General features: G+C 48.2%; 10 protein-coding genes across 10 annotated transcripts; 3 read left to right on the plus strand and 7 right to left on the minus strand.

Annotated features, from left to right (window-relative positions):
- Positions 1–361: 361 nt before the first annotated feature.
- DEU56DRAFT_545388 (uncharacterized protein) lies at positions 362–2693 on the plus strand. Its single transcript, XM_041346732.1, has 12 exons — positions 362–606; positions 658–944; positions 1029–1119; positions 1181–1324; positions 1379–1413; positions 1467–1529; positions 1586–1665; positions 1714–1814; positions 1865–2038; positions 2093–2179; positions 2231–2564; positions 2634–2693. The coding sequence occupies exons 2-11, from the start codon at positions 685–687 to the stop codon at positions 2495–2497; spliced, it is 1302 nt and encodes a 433-aa protein (XP_041213091.1). The 5' UTR covers positions 362–606; positions 658–684; the 3' UTR covers positions 2498–2564; positions 2634–2693.
- On the minus strand, positions 2685–3825 carry DEU56DRAFT_545632 (uncharacterized protein). Its single transcript, XM_041346733.1, has 2 exons — positions 3571–3825; positions 2685–3516 (listed from the first exon to the last, which is right to left on the minus strand). Exons 1-2 carry the CDS (start codon positions 3690–3692, stop codon positions 2820–2822), a joined length of 819 nt encoding a protein of 272 aa, XP_041213092.1. The 5' UTR covers positions 3693–3825; the 3' UTR covers positions 2685–2819.
- Positions 3826–3900: 75 nt separating this feature from the next.
- Positions 3901–5879, plus strand: DEU56DRAFT_777282 (uncharacterized protein). The gene is made up of 5 exons (XM_041351759.1): positions 3901–4544; positions 4598–4858; positions 4915–5105; positions 5155–5413; positions 5474–5879. Exons 1-5 carry the CDS (start codon positions 3983–3985, stop codon positions 5734–5736), a joined length of 1536 nt encoding a protein of 511 aa, XP_041213093.1. The 5' UTR covers positions 3901–3982; the 3' UTR covers positions 5737–5879.
- Positions 5880–6113: 234 nt separating this feature from the next.
- On the minus strand, positions 6114–7566 carry DEU56DRAFT_908175 (major intrinsic protein superfamily membrane channel protein; the record flags this gene model as incomplete). Its single annotated transcript, XM_041356968.1, has 9 exons — positions 6114–6195; positions 6247–6373; positions 6429–6639; positions 6717–6734; positions 6782–6976; positions 7030–7088; positions 7152–7185; positions 7244–7367; positions 7418–7566. 9 exons carry the CDS (start codon positions 7564–7566, stop codon positions 6114–6116), a joined length of 999 nt encoding a protein of 332 aa, XP_041213094.1.
- Positions 7567–9545: 1979 nt separating this feature from the next.
- DEU56DRAFT_908176 (major intrinsic protein superfamily membrane channel protein) lies at positions 9546–10935 on the minus strand (the record flags this gene model as incomplete). The annotated part of the gene is made up of 8 exons (XM_041356969.1): positions 9546–9624; positions 9677–10014; positions 10065–10103; positions 10157–10351; positions 10401–10459; positions 10512–10545; positions 10606–10729; positions 10781–10935. 8 exons carry the CDS (start codon positions 10933–10935, stop codon positions 9546–9548), a joined length of 1023 nt encoding a protein of 340 aa, XP_041213095.1.
- A 1465-nt stretch (positions 10936–12400) lies between these two features.
- On the minus strand, positions 12401–15221 carry DEU56DRAFT_908177 (GCFC-domain-containing protein; the record flags this gene model as incomplete). The annotated part of the gene is made up of 11 exons (XM_041356970.1): positions 12401–12469; positions 12518–12808; positions 12868–13128; positions 13179–13739; positions 13787–14034; positions 14089–14204; positions 14254–14362; positions 14411–14605; positions 14652–14848; positions 14903–14976; positions 15033–15221. The coding sequence occupies 11 exons, from the start codon at positions 15219–15221 to the stop codon at positions 12401–12403; spliced, it is 2310 nt and encodes a 769-aa protein (XP_041213096.1).
- A 79-nt stretch (positions 15222–15300) lies between these two features.
- DEU56DRAFT_777312 (uncharacterized protein) lies at positions 15301–17047 on the plus strand. Its single transcript, XM_041351760.1, has 6 exons — positions 15301–15555; positions 15612–15753; positions 15860–16033; positions 16087–16336; positions 16388–16532; positions 16582–17047. The coding sequence occupies exons 1-6, from the start codon at positions 15327–15329 to the stop codon at positions 16992–16994; spliced, it is 1353 nt and encodes a 450-aa protein (XP_041213097.1). The 5' UTR covers positions 15301–15326; the 3' UTR covers positions 16995–17047.
- Positions 17048–17132: 85 nt separating this feature from the next.
- DEU56DRAFT_727765 (CYTH-like domain-containing protein) lies at positions 17133–18199 on the minus strand (the record flags this gene model as incomplete). The annotated part of the gene is made up of 5 exons (XM_041348006.1): positions 17133–17318; positions 17372–17496; positions 17549–17819; positions 17879–17934; positions 17980–18199. The coding sequence occupies 5 exons, from the start codon at positions 18197–18199 to the stop codon at positions 17133–17135; spliced, it is 858 nt and encodes a 285-aa protein (XP_041213098.1).
- Positions 18200–18336: 137 nt separating this feature from the next.
- DEU56DRAFT_977353 (Zinc/iron permease) lies at positions 18337–19716 on the minus strand. Its single transcript, XM_041359648.1, has 5 exons — positions 19536–19716; positions 19404–19479; positions 18939–19351; positions 18704–18885; positions 18337–18651 (listed from the first exon to the last, which is right to left on the minus strand). The coding sequence occupies exons 1-5, from the start codon at positions 19633–19635 to the stop codon at positions 18490–18492; spliced, it is 933 nt and encodes a 310-aa protein (XP_041213099.1). The 5' UTR covers positions 19636–19716; the 3' UTR covers positions 18337–18489.
- Positions 19717–21633: 1917 nt separating this feature from the next.
- On the minus strand, positions 21634–22465 carry DEU56DRAFT_970486 (uncharacterized protein). Its single transcript, XM_041359430.1, has 2 exons — positions 21998–22465; positions 21634–21924 (listed from the first exon to the last, which is right to left on the minus strand). Exons 1-2 carry the CDS (start codon positions 22422–22424, stop codon positions 21878–21880), a joined length of 474 nt encoding a protein of 157 aa, XP_041213100.1. The 5' UTR covers positions 22425–22465; the 3' UTR covers positions 21634–21877.
- Positions 22466–22492: the final 27 nt, after the last annotated feature.

A 22492-nucleotide genomic window follows, 5' to 3' on the forward strand; every position in this document is an offset into this window, starting at 1 on the left:
GAACTATAAAGACGAATTCCATGACAGAACTGGTTGCTAGCGGGAGCACGTGATCGGTGAGCTCTAACATCGTTTAGATCAACAATCATGGACACAACGTGTCAAGTTGTCAACGGGCTGCGCCGCGATCTGACAAACACCTTCAAAGACCGCCCGCAGTCGCAGTCCTAATACAACTGGAGGAAATTCTTTTGGCGTAAAAGAACTATACATACCCGAAGTGACTCCTCTGAATCCGCCGCAAAGCATGGAGTGTCCTTTGCAATTATTCCTGTTGCCTCGTTTTCCCATTGACAGTTTATCGCCCAGCTAAAACAAGTTTCAGCGGCAGTAGGCACTAAGCGCGACAGGTCATCCCTAATCGCAGCATGAGGCGTCTCGTTTTGGGAGCCTGTGAAAGTGTTGTGAAAATCAGTGACGGTGGGAAACGTGGACAAGAGCATTTTGTCCTCGGATCAAAAAGAAAATGAGCTAGGGGAGATTAGCGTTTTCGTCGCTGGAGATAATACAAGAAGATAGGACAGGACAAAGATGCTAAGAGGGCGTAAGAGAGTGGTGGAAGTTGACGGTGGATTCAGAGTTTGAGGACGGTCAAGTTGAACAAGGGTGAGTATTATGTAAGGCACTTCTTCCCGATCATCGACGGAAGTACTGCAGCTCGGCGTTTGACACCCATTTCTACATATGCCTCAAGAGCTACCTGGATTGTACTGGGACGAAGAAAAACAACGCTACTTTCCTCTAACTTCGAGATCTCGGAGGCCCCAAGTCGCGGGCCCCACTGGTAGCACTTCACATCCGCCGACCCACTGGCAGCCGCATTCAGCATCTCAGGCCACGGGGGAATCGCAGAACTGGAAAAGGCATAGAATTCGTTCTCTCTTGCGCGCCAGTGAAGATGCCAGATCCAGCCTCCGTACCTCTCATACAAACAAGTTGATGCAGTACGTCTCCTTCCGGTATAGGTCTCAGGCTCACCATACCAGACTAAAATGGCTATTACTCGCGAATCCCGTCGTGGCGCACAGCCAGATATCGTGCTCCCAAGTAGTGCAGACATCCCATGTCGCATCCTCATCCATCCTATCACACACACACTGCGCTATCACTGCCTTTCAGGTACGTTCATCATCATCAATCTTTTTGCAGTCATATTCATGATGGCCGGGTTCGTGGTAAGGCCGTATCCTACGATAACAGTCTTCACAGTTTCGCAGGGGACACAGGAGGATGGTTTTACTCGTCAGTAATTGGTCAAGGCGAATCAGCCACAGGGTACCACACCTCACACGGCTGGCGCCCAGAGTTCAGTCTCTCCTCAGAGGCAAGCACTTGATTGCTCACCGTGAAAAAATGTTTCACATGCCTCGTTCGTCAGATCTCTTCTATATGTATATCTGGTTCCCGCTGCATGTCAGTATCACTTTACCTCTGTGTCCGTTCATCCACTAATTCATGTGATCTAGCGCAACATCTTTTGGTCCAGAGAGCAAAATATTACACTTTCCCCTCGACTCGGACTCAGAAGAGTAATAATTCATTACCCGCTTCATCTATCATAACTCATTTTCTTCGCGCGGTGCAGCATTCGTGTGACTCGTGTGAACAATCGGTCTGTTCGCGACATATGGACAGCTGATCTTCAAGGTACTCGTTTGGTTCTGGGTATGTTCGATGTATGCCTACCGTCTTCCAATGCTTAAATATTTTCAGGCACCAACGATCAGGCCGTTGTCATCGATGACGCTGCCGACAGAGCGACTGTCTGTTTTTTGAAAACGAGTAGTGACGTATTTGCCGTTGCTCAAGATAATGTACGCTGCAGCCCGTCACGGTACCTTGATTGTCCTAATTGTTTTGACAGAATATTATTTATACAGGGTCCCGCGCTGGCATTGTCCGACGCTTTGATAGCCGTATAGCTAGTACAAAGGGCGATTGTATTTTTAATGACCCGGATACGACCCAGAATAATTCAGTGACGAACCTCAAGATTTTTTATGACTGGCAACTTCTCACGAGTAACATCGACGGAGGCGTGAGTCCATTTAAACATAGGTCCTTAATCAAATTGTACTGACCCTAACATCAGCTGGCTATGTTTGACCTCCGTTTCCCTGTCAATCGGACACCTATAATGTCGTTTACAGGCAATATCAATTCCTACACCACAAAGACTGTAAGACCACACGATGGTTTCGATTCTCCGCGTTCATATGACATTGCACAGCCTATTGCTACTGATCCCCACAATCAATTTCTCTTCGCGGCTGGCCAAGACCGCCGCATTCGCCTATGGTCTCTCCGTACAGGAGGCCCACCGCTTGTTTCACCTGACAGCGTGTTTCAGAAGCCGTTTGAAGATCCAATCCGGGCGCTTCAAGTTGTTGAGGAAGAAGTGGGTGTTTTGGGCTTGTGGGCGACATCGGGTGCAGCCCTCCACAAGTACAACCTAGGTCAAAGGATGGAAGAAAAGTCCCAGGCGATGCAACACTGATTACAAATGCCAGCCTATGAACTTTTTCTTGTTCACAAGTATCCTCTGCTTTTGCAGGTAGGTCCAGGTAAGAGGGTTCATTGTGAACGGACTAGTCAATGGATTACTAACTTAAAATACCGCCGTTTGTAAACAGTACAAAAAAAAGGCGAGTGTACTGAGTGGATTACTACTAGTCGAGTACGAAGACTTCCTGCGGAACCTGTCAAGGGACTCGAACGAACTATTTCTCTACAAACCCGCCCGTTAGGCCCCGTCGTGCTGCAAGGACATAAATTACGGAGATGACTAGATGACCATGGAGCGTACCTTGGGCGCAGCCTCAACGACTGGGGCGTGCGCTTGCATGGAGTGCAAGAGGGATAAGCTTGCGGAAAAAAAACACAGGCATCGCAATTGGTGAATGCAGTTGCATGGCGGAAGGAGCGAAATCCGGAGACAGTGCAGTATTGATGCTCGAAGGATTGTGTATCGGGGATGACATATCGATTGGTGGAAGCTCCGGCGTTTTGGCAGCATCGCCGATGGTGTCGGAAGGTGTCGGAAGGAAGAACTTTGAAAAGTCTGGGTATCGGTTATGAAGTGGGTCCCTGGAGTATCGCCGCTTTCTTGTATTCTGCGGCAATGTGCTTTCCTCCTCCAAGGACGAGTAGGAACTTGAGTTGGATCTAGTCGCCAAAGCAGGCCGCACGTCTGGAGTATAGCTGAGAGAACGGGGATCGACTGAATGCGGGAGAGCGTCATTTGGCGCCAGCGTCCGCATCGAGTAACCCTTGTCCGATTGTCTGTTGACCGAAACGAGAAGCGATTCTAATGTCGGAGGAGTATCTGATGTTCCCTGGGACACGACGGGATGGGAAGAAGCGGGACCTTGAGACCTTGAAGTGTCAGAGTGGATCGGAGTGTCGGGTTTTGGCCGATCCAGCTTTATTATATGCATTAGCGGTCCCCCAGGGTGCATCGGAGCACGAGACCCCCTGTTTTTTCTCATAAACCAGTTCCTGATCCACGCCTCATCCCTGTAATACTTATATGTTCGCTGGGAGGGTAGGTGAGATTGAAATTGAACCTACAGGCCGGTTTCCACAGCTAGTTTATGTCTTTGAGAAGCTGATGGCCGAGCCTCCTCTGCGTGCATGTTCTTTAGGATATCTACTTGCCATTGTTTTGCGCGGACAGCCGTTTTTTTGATCATGGTGGCGAGGGTGGTACAATTCCTAGTGAGAAAATATAAAGCAAGAACTTGAATGGGGCTATCAAAGAGCGTTTGGAGGCCAGCTTCCAGCGAGAGAGCAGGACGGAGAGCTCAACGGAGAGCGCGATGAGACACGTGACTATAATTTAATTATTTCCCACGGACATCGCGGGCTTAGGCTTAGGCACCTACTCGGATTGCGAGTGGACTCAGTGGAGCAACCAAGTTGAGAAGATAATTGTATTCAGGCGTTCCTCCAGGACACTTGTCCTTCCGCTCTTTTGCCCCTCATGGCACAGGCCATCTCATCCGGTCGTCGGTCAAGCTTGGACTCTCTAGATCTGTCAGGCTCACCGATAACTTCGCCAACGTCTCCATATTCACCATCTGACAGTATATCTGTCCTTGATTCGTCTTCAGCACTCGTGCTCCTTTCCAACCAAGATGACCAGGACTCTTTTGACTTCAGTAGCGATGAAGAACATGAGGAATGTGACTCTCAGCTGGAGACTGCGAAGCTTGCCATACCTCCTCTTCAGGCACCCACAATCTTTTTGTACCTTCTGGCACCATACCTCAGGCTCGGTGCAATTCTTGTGCCAAACGGTATCACCTCGCTGAAATTTAGCCTTGTAAACCTCTTTGTTGCCGCAGCGTTATCAGTCTTCTCTCGCAACCTATGGTTCCTTCTGGCAAGGTACCTCCGGAAGAATACCGCGGAGGACATTTTCTTTGAGGTGATTGCCAAAGGTATTAGTAGGGCTAAGCGCAGACGACGTGAAAGGATTCGACGGCTGCTTCTCTGTGTCACTGGGTCGTTGAGAATCCTGATGGCATCTATGTATTTACGCGGTCAGTCGCATACAGCCACGTCGCCGTCTTCCGTGTCTGACTTCAACTAAAAGCTTCTGTGGACTCCATCTATCCACTTCTACTCGAGGCGCTTCCTGTACAAACCCGACTAATCGCCACTTTGGTATTGGGCCTGCTCGTATTCGCTGTATCTCTTCCCAAATCTCTAGCAGCCAAGCAAGTGATTTGTACAACATGGTTGTCGATGATCTTGTACACTGCATGGTTAGTCGCTGCGCTGTATAATCACACGACTGGCACCGTGATGCCAAGCCCCACTCTGGTGCAACATAGCGTACTCTGGAATGGCACTAGTAAGTCTATGGTGATGTTTCGTTGTTCGCCACCAATTATTAACTATATGCCGTAGCATCTATTGCGTTCTCGTTCGCAACTTCGTTAACGGTTCCATTATCCGCTTCTCTAGCTGGGCGACCTTCTACCCCGTCAAACAAACAGGGCAGAGGAACATATTTCCAGATGCTGAGCATCTTATCGACAGTCTTAGCGGCCCTCCTTATACTGCCATCAATTTTGATGGCCTCCTCACCCAATGTGCCAGTATGTTTTTTCGTTCTTTGAAATTTGGTGTAGCTAACGTCAAGATAAGGGAGCACTCAGTGATACACGTAATATCATAGTCCACGTACTCGGAGCATCTTCTCTCTTGTTGTCCATCCCTCCCGTGTTGGTTTCTATTCCTCCTCTACCGGTCCCGCCGGCCGTACGGAGAGCTTGTAAATTGGACCTCAGCAAGGCCACTCTCATATTCGTTGTTGTATTGCTCAGCTTATCCCCTCCATCAATGGCGACATTCCTTAATGACCTCACTCTATTGTTGGCCCTCGCTGGAACCTATTTCCTTCCAGGTACGTGCGCTGAGCGGGTTCTCTCTCAGCGCGGTTATTCTTTCTTATGTTGTTCTGCAGCCTGGGCACACATCACGATTCATTATTTCCGGCGGCCTATATCTATTGTGATACCTCACTCGGTCCCGAATACACCACATGCTATACATACGCCTTCTCCGCCACCCAGTCCAGACGCTCTTCTCCAGCGCAAAGAATGGCTACTCCAGCGAAGGCGACTTGGAAGACGAGTGTTATGGGATGTCGGCGTTTGGTTGTTGCTGATACCCATCAGCCTATTTGGAATGGTTTGGGCGGGTGGCCGACTGGTCGGAAAATGGTAGTTTTCGGAGCAGCGTACGGTCCCGCAGAATAGCCTTTGCGTGTCTTCAGAATCAAGCGTTATTCCAAATATTACGCATGTCAAACTACTGCGCATTCCCCATTCCCCACGCCTGGACAATTAATGATCATTTGGAATAGATCATATGCTGCGTGATCTTGTGTTCACCCGTAAGTTCGGTTTGTATTTAGAATAAAAAAGCCGGCCGCACAATCAGACCAGTATCTACAATTGCACGTGTCCCAATTATCATTGGGGCAATGGGAGATTCGATGTTTCATGTCATGGTAGGCCTTTACTAGGTCACCTTCGCAGAAGCCGAAGCAAGTTAAATACGTTATCGTCAACGATCATGTGCTATCGTCACGGAGGTTTCATTCAAGCACTCTCCATCCCTACAGACGGCTTTCCCCTTTGTCCTGGGCAGGCCCGAAGGTGGCGATCTTTGACCTGGGCGTTGCTGAAATTAAGCAAAATCAGCGGCGATCTGTGCCCCTCCAGACGGACCTACGGTTTATTCATAATGCTTTCGCCGCCTTGGAAAACTAGTGTGTCATAGATGAATGCACCACATAACATCCCGATGACTGGACCAAGCACAATACACCATAGCCAATACTGATTGCGGTACGTGAACACTGACGAGAGATTCAAGCCATCATCGCATCTGCATCAAGGGTAACTTCGACTTACCAGCGCTTCCATAGCCTGCGGCTGCCGTGAAGAATCTCGGCCCTAAATCTCGAGCAGGATTCAGGGAATAGCTCGTGTTCATACCGAGAGAGGCCCCAATGCCAAGCACCACAATGAATAGGGCAAGAGGAACGAGACCCTGTGGGGGCGGTCCATTATTCTTGTCAGTGACGCAGAGTATACCAATAATCAATATCGCAGAGCCCAAGAACTGTTCCAGAAGTGAGTCAGCATTCCTTAAGGAAAAATCGAAGGGTCCATTCTTGCCTCGGAGAAGAAGCACGAGACAGGGGTCAGGAAGCCCGCCTGCGAAATTATCAGTGAAATTTGATGTCACTAAACAAAGATCGCACGGCATATGTAGCAAGAAGATCCCCTGAACCGCTGATAGTTCGGATGCCGGGCCCGCCTTCTACTATGTCTATTGCATGGAAGTAGTTGGCATAGACAACACCGGCACCACAAAACCCGCCCAATAGCTGGGCAAAGATGTAGACTGGCACCTTTTCCCAAGGGAACCCCCGGAAAACTGCCAGAGTAAACGTGACCTGCGGAACTACTACTCAGGAGATAATACATGACGAGCGGAAGTTTAATTTACCGCAGGGTTTATGTGTCCTCCAGATATACCTCCTGCGATCCACACCCCAAGTGCGACCCCTGAGGGTATTGTCAGAAATATATTTTGTAAGTCTGAGTGACAAGATCAATGTATCAACCCACCTGCAGCCCAGCCGAAGTTGAGCGAAAGGAAATCCTGCCAGTGTGCGAGCACCGTGAATGGTAAGTACAAAACACTGGCAGCATCCACTTACCCCTCTTGGGACCGCTTCAACGTTCGGGTTCATTGACAGAAACACTTGACAATTGACACCGGTACCGAAGATCACGAAGATCATCGTGCCTAGAAACTCGGCGGCTGGTTCACGGATGGCATACCTGGACAGTGTAATGAGGAAGCTCATAAATCATCGAGATATATTCTGTACCTGAATCTCGACCACCTGTTAGGAAACGTCGTGCAGTGATTGCAGTTGGCAAGGTTGACTTTGTTAACTGAAGGAGTGCCTTTTTGCTCGTCGTAAGAGCTGACACGTTCTACATGTGCTTCTTCCAACTTCTCGAGAATTTCCGACATGAATGATTTGCAGGGGATACGGGTCAGAGAGACCAGCACCTGAAGAATCATATTTATACGTCAGGGAGTGGCGCCGCACTCCAGCTAGAAATCTATTCTGAGACAACGAAGCAGGATGGCTCCCGTAGCCCGACCTATACGAAGGAATACAGATGTACCCTTTTTACTAAGCATAGTGAAACCGTCCGACTTGGGTAATAAGTCTTGATGATGAAGATCCGGGGAGGCAGCCACATGTGAGGTCTCATGATTTTGGCTTTGAGAAGAAACCTGCATCGTAATTGGAACAAATGCTCAATTGCGTGGCTCTCGGCGCAAGCATGACGATGATCAGAACTTCTACTAACGGGTGCCCGCGAGGAAGTGGATCCATTCGATGATCGGTGAACCCGTCTTGCGCGTGAACTGGGCCTAGAAGGTCACCACCCCCCATACAGTTCAGGGCGCTGAAAGCCCCCACTCGGCCCGTTCAAAAATGGAATCATGATATCGAGAATATATTGCCGGAGTCGTATCTCTTTGTAAGCTCCTTGTACAGATGATTGCGTATGGGCAGGAGCTAATACATACCAATCAGTAAGTATTACATTTGAAGGATGAGCCTGCGATTCAACGTACATCAAACGGTCAACTCGTGCAATGGCACGTGGACATTAAAAGACTAAGAACAAAAGTGACCATGATGACCAGCATCACGATATCACATGAGCAGATTGGCGAGGTATACAGCTTAGAAAAGACTCTCCGCCTTGAATCCAGTGGTCGGTTGAAAGCTAAGGCAAGATATCAGCATGTGACCACAATGCCACAATTCTTCAATAGACGGTAGGCTCGTGACCAGCCTGGCGTAGAGACTACTAAGGTCGCTGCTTACTACAAAAGCGAAACATCCGATGCCAAAAAAGCTCACGGTGCACCACACGACAATTGACAGAGAAGTACACCGCAAAAGTCCTCCTCTTGCGAGTCGGGGAAGTCGACATCTCAAATTGGCGTGATAATCACGGCCAGACTGGTTACGAGTCTACATGAATAACTTATTAACGGACTTCTAGAACAAAAACTTGCTGTTCTTCAGAGGATAACAACTTAAACTCACCAGCACCAACTTGAAGCGCGATCCTAAACAAGTTTTTTGATGCTAGCCGCCAGGCATCCAAAGGCAGCGGCCCGTGGATTTTTTGGGTTGCCACCATTACGACTCGGATTTTTTATTTTATTCAGGATGTGTCGAATCGGAAATGAAATGGTTACGTGTCTATGCATTGAAGCTTGAAGACAAGGTTTGCCGCCTGGGATAACGTGAATGACTATCTTCCTTCGCCTATGAAGGTCTAGGGGAGACTAACTGGAAGAAGCAATTGGCGCCAAGAGTCTATCTGATTTACACGCTCGAGACTCGAGAGCAGAATTTATGTCACATGTACAGGGGGTTATTCGGCTCGAAACAATGCCTCATAACCAACTTGAGTTGAGGCTCCAGTGAGTCCGGCGGGCCTCGGCAGCTCATTCTATGTTGGACGGTGATTTGTGTCCGACTGCAGCGGTGCGTCGAGCGATGGGCACGAAAAGACCGAGTCGTGGCATTAAGTACGAAGCAGGGCTCGATCAAAACCTTGAACTCAAAAATTTACGGCGATTGCCAGTGTCGCTTAACGCTTAGGCTTTAGGTCTTAATCCTCGTCCTACGTAAAGTCTGCGTAATATCTGCCTTGTATCTACGGACTTGTTACTTAGAATATAGAATAAACACTGGTCCATAATGAGTCAACGAACTTTAAAGAACGTTATGTGCATCGGCAACGAGTCGGAGTACGCCCACAGTTGCCGCTACGATCAAGAGCATGCGTAATTCATCATTTTGCAAACATATAGCAACACAGTTCCGCAGAGTTGTGTAGGGTACGAGGTCATCAAGATCTCAGAAAAAAAAATACATGTCCGAGCTACGAGCGTCATTCAATCATCATCATCATCCATCAAACCGTTTCAGAAGCCCCATTAAGTTTGGTTCGGTGACCGCATGAGTGTAGGTGATGCCTTTCAGCCTCTTCCGTCCTATAAAATAAGCGGGTTAACATTTACACCATACACAAACGGTAAAACGCACGGCTTGTTCGTTATACTTTCGGAACCCCTGTACAGCATGGCATCGTAGAAGAATGCAGCCACAATCATACCAAAGATCGGGCCAAGGATAGGGCACCAGAGCCAATACTGGTTCCTGAAGTTGAAGACTTCACTACCATATCCAACCATGGCGGTAAGGATACGGGGACCCAGATCACGAGCAGGGTTAAGGGCTGCTCCAGTATTCATGCCAAGAGCCGAACTGATGCCAAGGAGTACGAAAAATATTCCAACAGGAACAACACCAGGAGGCGCAGGGCCATTTTTTTTATCCGTGAACATGAAAATTCCGGTGATGAGCATGGCAGACCCTACAAACTACATCGGGTTATCAGCAATCGAATGCTGTAATTTATGGACAGGCTTACCTCAGCGAAGAAGGCGGAGACTGAAGTGAGGTAATCGGCCTAGATACACCTTGAGTCGGAGGCAATCATGTCAACAGAAGGTCTAAACTTACTGCGTAGGTCCCAAAAAGGTTACCAGTTACTGCAACTGTACGAATATCGGAACCCCCTTCGACGATGCTGATCGCATGGAAGTAAGTGGCATAGACTACACCTGCTCCGCATAAGGCTCCCAGGAGTTGCGCAAGCAGGTACAAGGGAACTTTCTTCCAGGGGAACCCGCGGACAGTAGCAAACGCTATGGTGACCTTACTGGTAGTCAGCACGAATATACAAAAATATTGAGGGTGCACTCACTGCAGGGTTCAAATGACCACCTGAGTAGTTGCCAGAGATCCATACACCAAGGGCCAGTCCTGACCACCATGTCAGGAAGATGTTGATACACAAAAATACAAGGTCACTCACCGATGGCCCAAGAGAGGTTGGACGTGACAGCGTCCTTTACACAAGCACAAGTGAGCTTTCAGTCCATCCATCACTTTCGATGCCTTGAACTTACCCCCGCTGGGCTTGCAGATACCTTTGTATTGGAGGAAAGATTCGCCTGGCAATTCCCACCACACCCAAGCAAGCATAGAATGAAGGCACCCATGAACTCGGCCGCAGGTGCGCTGATATGCTCTCTGCAACAGGTCCAATCAGTTATTGCCAATATTATCGAGAGCAGGTACTACCTGATTTTTGACCACCGATTGGGGTACTGAGAGCACTGGCCACAGTCAGCGAAGTCAACGACACGCATGGCAGAGACATCGTTGGGTCGAGTTGCATAGGAGGAGTTCGACGTCTCGGAGCGACGTTGTATAGGCTTTTCCATGATATCCGTCATCTTATACAGAGAAAAAGGAAGAACTGAGTGCTAAAGCTCCTGTGGAAGAGTAAGTTCTGGCAGCTGCCTATTATATAGCCCCCCGTTGTTATCGTCTATGATGAATATCACGTACATGGCCCATCCGGGACTCCGGACGTGAGCGTAATGGATAGACCTGCCTGCGGAAAGGATCATGTATGCTTATTAGTTTTGTTTAATACATGCTCGTACCTATTAGCCAATCGGAACGCATGGATTAGCTTAAAACGCGTCAATTAATTCTCGTTCTAGTGCAATCGCGTGTACTTTGTGTCGATGAAACTGTAAGGAAAATTCATTCAGACCGCACTATACCATGCAGGGAGATGAACCAACAGGGTCTGCTATTCTTAATACATTCTGTGAGTGTCACGGCCGCCGGCTCCTTTGCATCGACTGAACCAATTCGAAGTGAAATCAAATCGAGCCGGTCTAAGTTGGTCCATCAGTTCAAGTCCATTTGATTTTGTAAAGCACCTCATGATGATCACATCAAACGTCGAAAAGGAAAGACTCGAACGCGCCCAGGTCACGTTGCAGTAACTTCTTCGAGAGGTCCTTATCGGTCGAAATAAGTTCGAACGAGACGATCACGTACAAGCGGGAACGGAAAACTCCTGGACAGAAGTCTCCGCCGCATTGGGGTTTGTCACTGTCAGTGAATCTGGTTGTCCGTGAATTTCGAATGACAAGGTCCGATGAAAGCATATACAACCAAAACATCCCAAATGGTTGCGAAGTGGGCAAGCATACCACACACATCATACCGCTCCTGGACGACCCTGACAAGACAAGATAGCGATGCATTCTGCATCGGGTACGATATCCGCTGTCCGACTCAGGGGATTGCAGAATCTAACAACAACAGCTGCGTAATAATTCCACAACGTGAAAGATGAAAAATTGATATAGCATAAAATAGAGCCGACAGTGGTAATCAGACTTGTGCATTTGCCGACTTCAAGACATTAAGACTCACGAACGCTACGACAGTTACCGAACACAGTTTAATCAAATATTGTCGTGTTAGGTATCCGAGGTTGACGAGGTAAAGCACGTAACGCAAGACGTATCTTCCAAGTAGAAAGTTATTTTTTCTGTGCGAATCTGTGGTAGATCTGCAGTCAGCGTCCAGAAATGGAATCTGACAAAAACGATGGTGAGATTGTGGGGACGCGTGACAGTGGGAAATGCCACAGCGGCGCAAGTATCTGACAGCGGAACGAACCGTCCATGCGTATAGAAGCCGCAGAGACTTTGCACGACAGTCATTTGGCTTCATATTGATCTTCCGAGCGTCGAGCGGTGATAGTGTGATTACGTGGGAGGTACCCTGCACTATCCTCGCCATACAGCGTGGACTGCTCGGGAAAAAAAAAACAAAGGGAGAATTCGAAGTAATTACATACCCCGCTTGAACGTCGCCATAAGAACAACTTTTGACTCAGGACGCCAAGGATTTTAATGGCGCTTTCAGTGCGTGTATTACTTCGTGTGGCGTTATGGCAATCATCTAGATGTAGAGTTAGCCACGCAAATATCCGACATTGTCGTCAATTACCTCCCGAGTTATTTCCTCTCCTCCGACCTCCCACCCGCTTTCGGCAATTGGCAATACTACGTTGTTCATATGTCTGATGCAAAGGTCGCCAATGCCCAATCTTTCACCAGTATATTTTCGCCATCGGATGAGGGTGTCGAAAAGCTTTGAAGCATGGCGAAGTAAACGCCGACGGGCGGCAATGGCATCCGGATCAAAAACGGGGCGGTTTAAAGCAATAAAGGGAGCCAACATGGACTCCCAGGTTGATACAGAGCGTTCAAAAACGGAGTTAACTGATTTCAATATCATCTAGATAATCGTGTTAGAAAAGCAATTCGTCCGCGATAATCATGTAAGTTTTTAGTCACCTGAAACTTGTGGTTGTCGTGTCCAATAGAGGCCTCCACTTGCTCTGCCAGGTTTATCATATTGCGGGTATCCAATGCGGAATAGGAGTCAAGCGCGCCTGCTTCAACTACCTTGCAGATGATGGGCACGAGTGCCGTGGAAATCATCGCAGAAACCAAGTCATTGGTCGGACCTGTATCCGGCTCTAGATCATCGTCCTTATCTCCACAGTACTCGTGTAGTGAAGTACACCACGAAAATTCATCTAGGGTGTGTGAAGTCTGGAATTGATGGTAAATCAATGTCTCATGGCATAGAAGAATCAACACACCTCGAGGGGGTTCCATCCGAGAAGCTCTAATCGCACCCAGAACTCCCAAGCACCGACGAGTCCAAGCCCACCCCATGCACCAGTATAGCTATCACCAAAGCGTCTACGCCATTCGCCAAACCATTTGGCTAATCCCAAACTGGGATCCCTGAACTCAGCTGCACGCACATCAGATAATAAGGCATGTCCATCACTGGCTATTCTTTCCATAGCACTTTGATAATCTATGGCGTCCGATGGGGGTAAAGAGGAGTCTGTCGAGTAACCCTCTTCCTGGTCCGGTTGCGTTCTGATGGCCCTGGTTTCACGTTCACGTTCACGGCGAACTCGACGGGCTATCCGTGCGGCCTGTCGCTCACGTCGTACAGCAACGGGGTTTGCTCGAGGTAGCACTCGCCCTAGGTCATCTACTTCTTCAGAGTAATCTGCGGTTGCCGGAAGCGAGCCAAAAATCAAAGATAGATCATCTTGATCGTCTGTTTGGCGTCGCTGAGTGATCATTTCAGACCGTTCTTTGAGCACTGAAATATATTCATCCTCAAGCTTCTCCAGTTTTGGAAACTAGATATGGGTGAGATTTTGCTTGGTGAGATCAGGGTGATACCAACCTTCTCATCGAGAAATGTCGCCACACTTTCCACCCATTCCTTGAATGCAGCGAACCATGACCTTTTTGCTTCAGCTTTGGCAATCATTTCGCGTAGCTCTACTTCGCGGGCATCCAGTTGTTCTCGTTCATCGATCAATGACGCTGCTGCCTTAACATTTGTTGCATGCGACGTGGTCATCGCGGTCAATGACTGAGACAGGCGGTCCATCGCCGGTCCAAGAGAGGGTATCGCACTTGATGTAGGAACTCATTAAAGGCTCCAGTTAGTCAACGAGGACTCCAAGAGGACGTATATCTTACTTGCAGCAGGCTTGTAGACCTGTTTCACGGGAGATACCTCGCGAGAAGTAGGGAATGGACCGCCTCTCCGCAACTGTTCCCTTTCCCATTCCATGGTTTCCTCATCTTCCTCATCGCTGTCCTCACAATGTTAGCCAAAATTCTCAGCTCAATACTAATACATACGCATCTGCGATCATCTCTTGCATAGCACCCTTGCGCTTCGAAGCTTCAAGTTTTTTCGACTTCTTGCCAAGCGCGATGCGCTCTTGAGCGCTGGTATACTCGGCATACTCTGTTCTTTGTGAAGTCGATGCAATAAAAAAACTGAGGGATGACATACCGTCGTCCCCTTCTCCAAGTTCGTCCTCTTCGCGCATCAATCGACTTTCTGGATGTGGACCCTGCGGTACGGTATCACGTTTCGTGACAGAAAGAGATATAAAATCATCTTCTGTACCGTGAGTCCGCAAGCGTTCCCGTTTTTGTTTAGCGGATGATATTGATGATTCAGAAGGAATCACTGTTTCAAGATCGACTGCACGTCATTAGGCAGTGAACTAGGCACTTGAGTAAGATCTTACCCGATATCTCGGTGGCCTCCAAACCAGTTTCACCAGGGTCCATCGAAACATCTGCATCATAACCCTCGGTGACTGGGCCACGTCGCGACGAAGGCGTGCTTGCTTTCAGCTGTGAGAGGTACGCCTGGTCATATACCGGTGCCCCATTAGAGCGGGGGGTAATAGTAGCCTGGTCGAGCGAGACAGGCAGCACATTCCTAATAGATCTCATCAACAAACGGAATTGCACAGCAGTACAGACATAAACATACGCAGGATGGGTGCCCAGGGTCAACTTCTGGCTCAGATTTGATTTCTTCACTTGAAAGACTTCCCCATCTCCTGCCTAACGTCTTAAGTAGTAAGCGAGAATTCATTGATATATGAAGTAAAGACTCGAACCTCCTCGTCACCACCGAAACTGAGCGTAGATTTGGGCTTAGTGCGCTTAGCTTTGTTCTTGAGTCTAGACGCAATGGCAATTGGCGACTCCTCGACGCTCTCTCCTTTCTCAGACGTGGTTTGTGATGTATCTTCAGGTGACTTTTCCCTGCCCCTTGGAGCCAGCCTTGACCTTGGTTTTTTGAACATCACTGACGAGGAGTTTGCAAGGAGTTGGATGCAAGCAGCAGCAAGAGTGACAATCTGACCCGACTAACATATTTTTCCCACGCTGTCTACTTCTCCCAATCATTCATGTCTACTACGCGCCCGCGTCCAAGGCCACGTCCAGTGGCAAAGCCCAAGGCATCCTCGACAACGGTCAACTCCAACACAACACCATCTCCAGTGCAACCATTTTCTTCCACGAGTGCCACACAGACCTCTAGTGCAGGGAACAAGTTAGACGACGAAGATGCTATATTCTTGCGTAATCGCGGAAGAACCTCTCAATGCTGGAACAAGCTTCGGGAAATGACAAAGGGTATGTCCCTGCTAATAGGTTATTACATTGACCTCACTCTGCGACCCGTTTCTTAGATACTCCATCCGAGGAAGCTGATGAGGACGACCTTGAATGGGGTGAACGAACTGAGCCGGAATCTACGCCGAGGCATCGCAAGAAGAAGCCAAATAAAAAGCATGAATTACCTCGGTGGCAAGCGGCGGACATAGTCACTCTGTGCGTCGCTCTCTCTAGTCCGTTGCTATCTCGTACAGTACTTCGGCATAGTACTTGAATATCATCATGGGTCGGCGGATCGGTTATATTGATAGCTCCTCCGTAGTCTTTCTTCAGATAATGAAGAGGACGATTTTGAAATCACGGAGAACACACCACAGGCCTCACGTAACGACGCGTCCCCCCGAAAACGAAAAAGAGATCGTAGTCGCTCAAGATCCATCACACCGCCCCCGCAACTCCCCATACACCAACTCAATAATGCAAGGGCATTGGTCAGGTTGCGTGAAATGACATTGGATGAGACTTGTATCACTCACGAAGACTTACCAGACAAGCGCTTGCTGTTGCACCACCTCGCGCCCCCTCACCAATTCAATTGCCCGATGATCCAACAGATACTTCTGACTTGAATCCAGAGCTCGCAAAAATTGCCGAGGAAGTCCGTAGGAGGGCTGCAGCAACCAAGAATGCTCCAGAACAAGGCGGCGGACCAGAGTTAGTTATCATCAAGGTCCGATGGCAGCCTCATCCACTGAATACAGCGGGCGCAAAAGATATATGGAACTTTAAGATGAAAAGAGTGGGTTCCTTTCACTAATAGTACCAATGATGACACTGACCGCTCGATTAGCATGACACATTCCAGTACTTGTTTGAGGAATTGGCAGACTTAGCCGCTGTATTAGTTGACCATCTTGTCGTCAGTCACGATGGAAAGCGTCTGTTTGCTTCAGGCACACCTCACGGTCTTCGAATTTGGGCAGAAGGAGAGCTCGGTGCGTTGTTCTCGGTGCGCGGGCGCTTGAAACTGAAAAACTTTAATAGAAGCATGTGATCAAACAACTTGGGATTACATACGTGCTCAACGTCATCAACAGGCTCCAAAGGCCGATCAGTCATCATCAAGGAATTCTCCGTCTCTGGAAAGAGAATCGGATGCTGAGTCGGAAGCCGAGTCCACTGCTGGCGACAAAATTAAGCTGGTGCTCCGGTCCGCGGCTACCGAGGACAATATTAATCTTACAGTTCGACCTACAACGACGTGTGGAGCCATCGTCAAAGCATTTCTCAAGGCAGCTGGTCTATCTGATCGATACCCTACTTCGTCTTCGAATGGCAAGCAAACAGGACAAGCCAAGCCTCAGCTAATGGTTGACGGTGATAAGATGGCAGATAGCATGGAAATCGGAGAGGCGGACGTGGATGATGGAGATTTGGTCGAAGTTGTTGGGCTCTGAGATCTGATCATCGAGCCCAGTTTGAATGGTTCCTCGGAGGCATTATAGCTTACTGTTGTACTATTGCTGTGTAGTAGACCTTGTATTTTGGAATGCTACTTGTATCTGGAGAGTGGCAGCTGCAGTATTGTACTGTAGCTATGTGTGCCAGCCTTCGCTCGCATTCTTCACCAATATTCTGGCGTTATTGACGAACGATCGAATAAGCTCATCAAACGCGTTGCGGTCAAGTTCTGACACATTTGGATCCCCACGTTTGGCAGCAGTCGAAAGCAGTAGTCCTGGGCGAGCGATCTCCACCTCCAACTCATGAAGAACTTCGGGCTTCACAGACGTATTTCAGCGTCGTATTCACAACAATCCGAAAGATAACATACCGGTGCGTTGGGTGTCGCATTATTGTTGGAATGAACCTGGGTCAGGTCGATGTTGAACTCCTCATGAGAGTAACATATCCGATCTTTCCGTCGTACATGGGTTGGAGATCCAACGGGATGGGAGACTGTGGAACAATCGTCAGAAAAAACTTCCTCATAGAACGCATTTGAGCCTACCTGGAACTTCGAGCGACACGCTGACCCTCCAATCCGCCGCCCTCTTGGGACTATATATGTTGAGGTCCCCAAGCCTTATTTTGCGTGTTATTTCAAGAACGGTGTTGGTCTTCTCCTCACGAGTAACACGTACTTTCTCTCGATCCTCGGATGGATAGAAGGAGTCGATCACCTTGACGTGGGTATACTCGAGGGGAGACGTTGGATGAGACGGTTGAGATGATATTAGTTTCAGTTCATTGAGCATAGTGTTAAAGTGCTTGTGCTGTGCCTGCCGCGTCAAATGGTCGCATGAGCTATAGCTAAAGGGCTACATGAAATGGAGCTGACAAGGGACATGTTGGACTCGAATCGAACGTCAAACTCATTCAAGTTCGGGACTAAGACTACTAAGTGTTAGGCAAAGGTCACGAACAGCTTAGTGAACATACTTGTCTCCACAAGGACCGGCAGCATCAGGCGTTGCCCAGTTGTACGGTCCCTCAAGACGCCAAGTTTTGCTTCTACCTCAACTTTCGCATCCGGATGAACGGGTCTCGTCACGATCATGTGGTGAACGAAATCAGCGATCTCTCGAATGAATTCATCGAGAGGCTCAACACCGAGAATTGATAATGACAGTGGAGGCAAGCTGGATCCTGCCGTGTTCATGGTGGATGAAGCAGATGGATGATTGACTGTTGCGGCTTCGGAAGACTGGTCATTACGGCGAGCTCGTTTTAGTGGCGGTGATTCTTTATCATCAGACTGGGAGTGGGCGTCTTCTGACATGGAAAAAGAAGTAAACAATGAAATTGGCTGCTCATGCAATCCAAGCACATGTTGATCTTTCTTCCCTAGGATGTAAATAAAACTCTATAAATTCCGCGGGTATTTAGTTCTACGTGTCCGTCTAACGTGTATGCTTTAGATTTGTCTCAGAACTGCAACTGGCAATAGCATTAATGACCATGACCCAGCATTGCACTAATTATAAGCGGGAAAAACATTCCCGACAGCAGCAGAAGTGTTCGTGACGTTTTACTGATGTTGTCTTGAGCGGATGAAGGTGCACGTTCTGAAGGAGACTGCAGTACTGTCGCCACGTAAAGAAATGTGCCTCCCTGCGGTGCATTCATCAGTGCCGATCAATGGTAAGAATTTTGTGGATCCTACGCTAAATAGTAAGGGTGTTCCAACCCACAGGTTATTTCCATCGCCGGTGTGGGTGTATAGTATATAAGAGAGGATCGCGCTAACTGGCGTGGCGAGACTGAAAAGTAGCAAGTGTCTCTTGCACTCTGAAGGAGGAAGAGATGTTGCCAAGAGAGAAGATGTCAGGGCTAACGCCGTGGGTGCTGTTGTCTGCGGTTAGCAGGATTAATGAGTGACGGAAAGCAATCAGGCGTACCCTTATGTATTATGATAGCCAAAAAAACGACGAAAGATAGAGCACCTGATTGTGTCTCAAGAGACGACACACCTAGTGCGTATCCATCGACTAAAGCATGTACTATAAGACCTAATGACAGTGGGTATGCGCGTTGTAAGCTTGAGGAACGTGCATCTCGCAACATTTGCCAAGTAGACGCATGTGGACCGGGTGGCATCATACCCTCCTCGCGCTCCATTTCGTCAAGCACGATATCAAAGTGGACTTCTTCTGCGTCATCGCGAATTTCCTGAGGTATCAGCGGTCGAGTATGTGGGGATATGTACTCCTCCACAAGGAACATGAATGCGAAGCCAAAAAGTACGCATGACGCGATCTTGTAAGAGTAGGACTCCGGTTCAGGATCACCAGCAATAGTGCTTGCTACTCCTCTGTCAGTACTTAGAGGCAGAAAACTGTGAAGGAAAAGAGATCGAGACGCACTCGGGAATGATGACACCAAGTGCAGCACCTATGAGCAATCCAGTACTCAAGGTAGACAGCTTCGCCAAGTGACTTTCTGTGAACGAAAATATGCTTAACATCAAAATAACTGAAGTTCAGTGTAGTGCATACTAGTCATTGACGACGACAGTGGTACAAGGCCAGCCCCAAAGGATGCAGCCCCCATGACTAGGGACATAGACAGGATGCGTATAAAGCCACTAGACGCCATTCCACCCACAAGCTCAGTACTATGTCAGGATGAATGGGTTGTGTCTTTGCAAAGCAGCAGGCCAGGATTTGAGCGCTCGTCACAGCCCACTCGCGGAGTTCAAACATCTGACGTCGACATTTGCTTCCGCGCGACGTACATAACAAAACACAAAAACTTAAAATCCGTACGAGGACGCCGAACGACAAGAGAGATTGATATTAGTAGATTTGGAGGACAACCGTTTATTTGAAGAGCGGGGCATCTGCACCATTGTTCAAACAAATCCTGACCATTACCACCCGCAACGGCGATCATAGAGTCGGATTCACTGATGGACCCGGCCAGCACTAAAGTACTACTAATGATCCAATCACGACGCTTCGTCTCCGAGATCCAACCTTCTTCTTCTTTCAATTTGCATTCCCCGAGTCATTTTAGCTGTCCTCGGTTTGTCCATACCCCACCCACGTCCTAAATTTCTCTTTATGTAATAGATCTAATGTGCTCTAGTTTAATTTGCCATGAAAGCGTGGTCCGTTAAGCTTTTAAGGTCTGTCCTCTCGACTCCAAATATTATGACTTATGTACTGTCTTCCGGGATCTGTCCAGACCCCGCGCTTTCTCAACCAGAGCCAGACCTTCCTACCCACCTATTAGTCTTCTTCACTTTCTGTCGAATTTTTGACCACATCTCTCACAAATAATTTACTGATATTTTGATTTTCAGCTTTCGAATTCTCGGTGGAGATACTGAAGTTCAAAATATCAGCTGTATGTACATAACATTATCCAAAGACCCTATATATCGCATATATGGTGGAGGTTAATCTGCAACCATATCCATACGATCATGATGCGTGCGTCAGTCTCGAACCCGCATAGCAAATTAAATCACGGACAGGTCAAATGGTGTACTCTCTCTCAAGGAAATAGTCACTTCGAGACACGCAGTCTCATACATAACCTATAAGCTAGCTGCTGGATTTCCGTCTCAGTGTAAATTACTACCAACTACATTTTTAAAAACAATACCATTTGTTGTTGGGGCATCAAAACTATGTCTACTGCTTGTCGATAAACCAAGGTAGAGACCGATCCAGGCCAGCTGCGCAGCAGAACCTATACCATTGCAGTAGATGCAGATGCGTGACTGAAAGTTCGGCCAAGGAAGGTGGGTGACGGCCCGGTTCGGGCCTCGAGGCAGATTCAGACGTTACAGCACCTTATCTTTTGCCAAGGTCAGACGGTCTCCCTTTTTCTTGACAAGGAAACCAAACTAAAGTGATGACTTACCTTGCAAGCAAAGTCAACGCAGAGCTCCTACGATAGGAAGTAAGGAGTAAGCCCTCCGCACTTTAATGGGACTATGTCCGACATGGGATCTACGACCCCAAAGGACAATACATTTGATTTTGTTCATCAGTAAAAACGAAAAACTCTCTGGTTCCTTTCTCCATCGGAGAGGGGAAATTTTGAGCTGGTTTGCCCGTCGGTGTCCAGCCAGATATTCCGGGAGTACTGGCCCCATTTCTCAGAGACAATTAACCAATGCGTATTGTATGGCGGCACGATTACCGGATGGCCTATATTAAAGTGAAATTCTGCTGCACAAATACATACATAAATTTGAATACTTCAAGACTGAACTGTCGGTCCGATGTTATGAACTTGGGAAAGATAACATATATGACGGCAATTTACTGCTTACCTTGGGTGCGGGGGCTGGGATGTTCTCGTGTGCCATGGCACGTGGATTGTCTTCCAAAGTCTTGTCGCTGTGATCAAAGCCGAGACAAGCCGGAATGTTCTCAGGCGAAGCCAAATTGTAAGGCGGCGGTGACTGGTGACTATTAATATTCTTGGAAGTCGGCTGAATGTTCATACAGTAAAGACCGAATCATGATGTGTCACTGAACGACCATATGGATTAAACGACGTCAGGGAGATATGGTGGGTCAGAGCCTGTTAGAGCGGCATGCGGGTGTCCGATCTCTGTTCAGCAGTCACAGCAGGTCGGTGACAGGAATGCGATGATGATAATGGATTTCACAACATGGGTGCTAATCTTACACTGGTGACGGGCTGATATGGAAGTAAGAGTCATGCGAATTCGACGCTACCAAAGAACGAAGACAAGTCGGGAATGCCACTCGAATGACAATAATATGAGCGGCTATGTGGCGTAATGAATTCATTGGGAACTTCAGACAAGAACCATTCCTCACCAACTAGGGGAAACGACTTAATTGGAGTGCGTCGATCAGCTCAGGCTCTTAATCGCTGTCTCCAAGAATGGATCTCCAAATTCTATAAGTAACAACATGACATGCGACAACAGTCAGAATGAGTATCATTATACCTGCAATCGTGGCTGACTGACCTTTTCTAAGTTGCTCTGCCAGTAAAATATCAACAAGGTCTTCCTTATCACGCCTGCTCCCGTGTTCCTTTGCTCCCCAAGCATTACTTGTAGTCGGTCCAAAGCTACCTCCTCCTGCATTTTGATTTTGGCTTTCAGTCATTCGGCGGGAAGTTCCCATCATGCTCATTGCATCCTCTCGTCTCCTCGTCTTTGCATCTCTCCGTGAAGGACCATCAAAGGAAGAACCGCCAGGCAGACGGCGCTTAGACCCAGGGCTAGGCATCATCGACGTGATGTTTCCCAACATGTGGGTCGTGGCAGAATGGAGGAACGATGTGTGAGGCTCGCGGGCACTCGATCCACTTGGCACGGACTGGAAATCATCGGGTGGGGGTGAATCAGATGAATCAGTTGAGATCGGAGAACCTGGATCAGGAGAATTCATGGTCGACAGCACTGTTTACCGCAAGGGACAGATGGCTGATCATGGCAAGTCGCCTGCCACATGTCACG

Source organism: Suillus clintonianus, assembly GCF_016758775.1.
Source record: "Suillus clintonianus strain FC179 chromosome Unknown DEU56scaffold_8, whole genome shotgun sequence".
Classification (NCBI taxonomy): domain Eukaryota; kingdom Fungi; phylum Basidiomycota; class Agaricomycetes; order Boletales; family Suillaceae; genus Suillus; species Suillus clintonianus.

Bases quoted from the DNA above. Each gene is read 5' to 3' on its own strand.
- DEU56DRAFT_545388 (XM_041346732.1), top strand. From the start codon at position 685: ATGCCTCAAGAGCTACCTGGATTGTACTGGGACGAAGAAAAACAACGC. The intron at 1,530-1,585 runs GTAATAATTCAT...CGCGCGGTGCAG, and splicing joins CTCGACTCGGACTCAGAAGA to CATTCGTGTGACTCGTGTGA. The intron at 1,666-1,713 runs GTATGTTCGATG...AAATATTTTCAG, and splicing joins AGGTACTCGTTTGGTTCTGG to GCACCAACGATCAGGCCGTT.
- DEU56DRAFT_545632 (XM_041346733.1), bottom strand. From the start codon at position 3,692: ATGATCAAAAAAACGGCTGTCCGCGCAAAACAATGGCAAGTAGATATC. The intron at 3,517-3,570 runs GTAGGTTCAATT...TAAGTATTACAG, and splicing joins CTAGCTGTGGAAACCGGCCT to GGATGAGGCGTGGATCAGGA.
- DEU56DRAFT_777282 (XM_041351759.1), top strand. From the start codon at position 3,983: ATGGCACAGGCCATCTCATCCGGTCGTCGGTCAAGCTTGGACTCTCTA. The intron at 4,859-4,914 runs GTAAGTCTATGG...TATATGCCGTAG, and splicing joins CGTACTCTGGAATGGCACTA to CATCTATTGCGTTCTCGTTC. The intron at 5,106-5,154 runs GTATGTTTTTTC...CGTCAAGATAAG, and splicing joins CCTCCTCACCCAATGTGCCA to GGAGCACTCAGTGATACACG.
- DEU56DRAFT_777312 (XM_041351760.1), top strand. From the start codon at position 15,327: ATGTCTACTACGCGCCCGCGTCCAAGGCCACGTCCAGTGGCAAAGCCC. The intron at 15,754-15,859 runs GTGCGTCGCTCT...GCTCCTCCGTAG, and splicing joins GCGGCGGACATAGTCACTCT to TCTTTCTTCAGATAATGAAG. The intron at 16,337-16,387 runs GTGGGTTCCTTT...CCGCTCGATTAG, and splicing joins GGAACTTTAAGATGAAAAGA to CATGACACATTCCAGTACTT.
- DEU56DRAFT_977353 (XM_041359648.1), bottom strand. From the start codon at position 19,635: ATGGCGTCTAGTGGCTTTATACGCATCCTGTCTATGTCCCTAGTCATG. The intron at 18,886-18,938 runs GTACGCCTGATT...CGCAGACAACAG, and splicing joins GGCTATCATAATACATAAGG to CACCCACGGCGTTAGCCCTG. The intron at 18,652-18,703 runs GTAGGATCCACA...AATGCACCGCAG, and splicing joins GAACACCCTTACTATTTAGC to GGAGGCACATTTCTTTACGT.
- DEU56DRAFT_970486 (XM_041359430.1), bottom strand. From the start codon at position 22,424: ATGAATTCTCCTGATCCAGGTTCTCCGATCTCAACTGATTCATCTGAT. The intron at 21,925-21,997 runs GTCAGTCAGCCA...TGTTACTTATAG, and splicing joins GGCAGAGCAACTTAGAAAAG to AATTTGGAGATCCATTCTTG.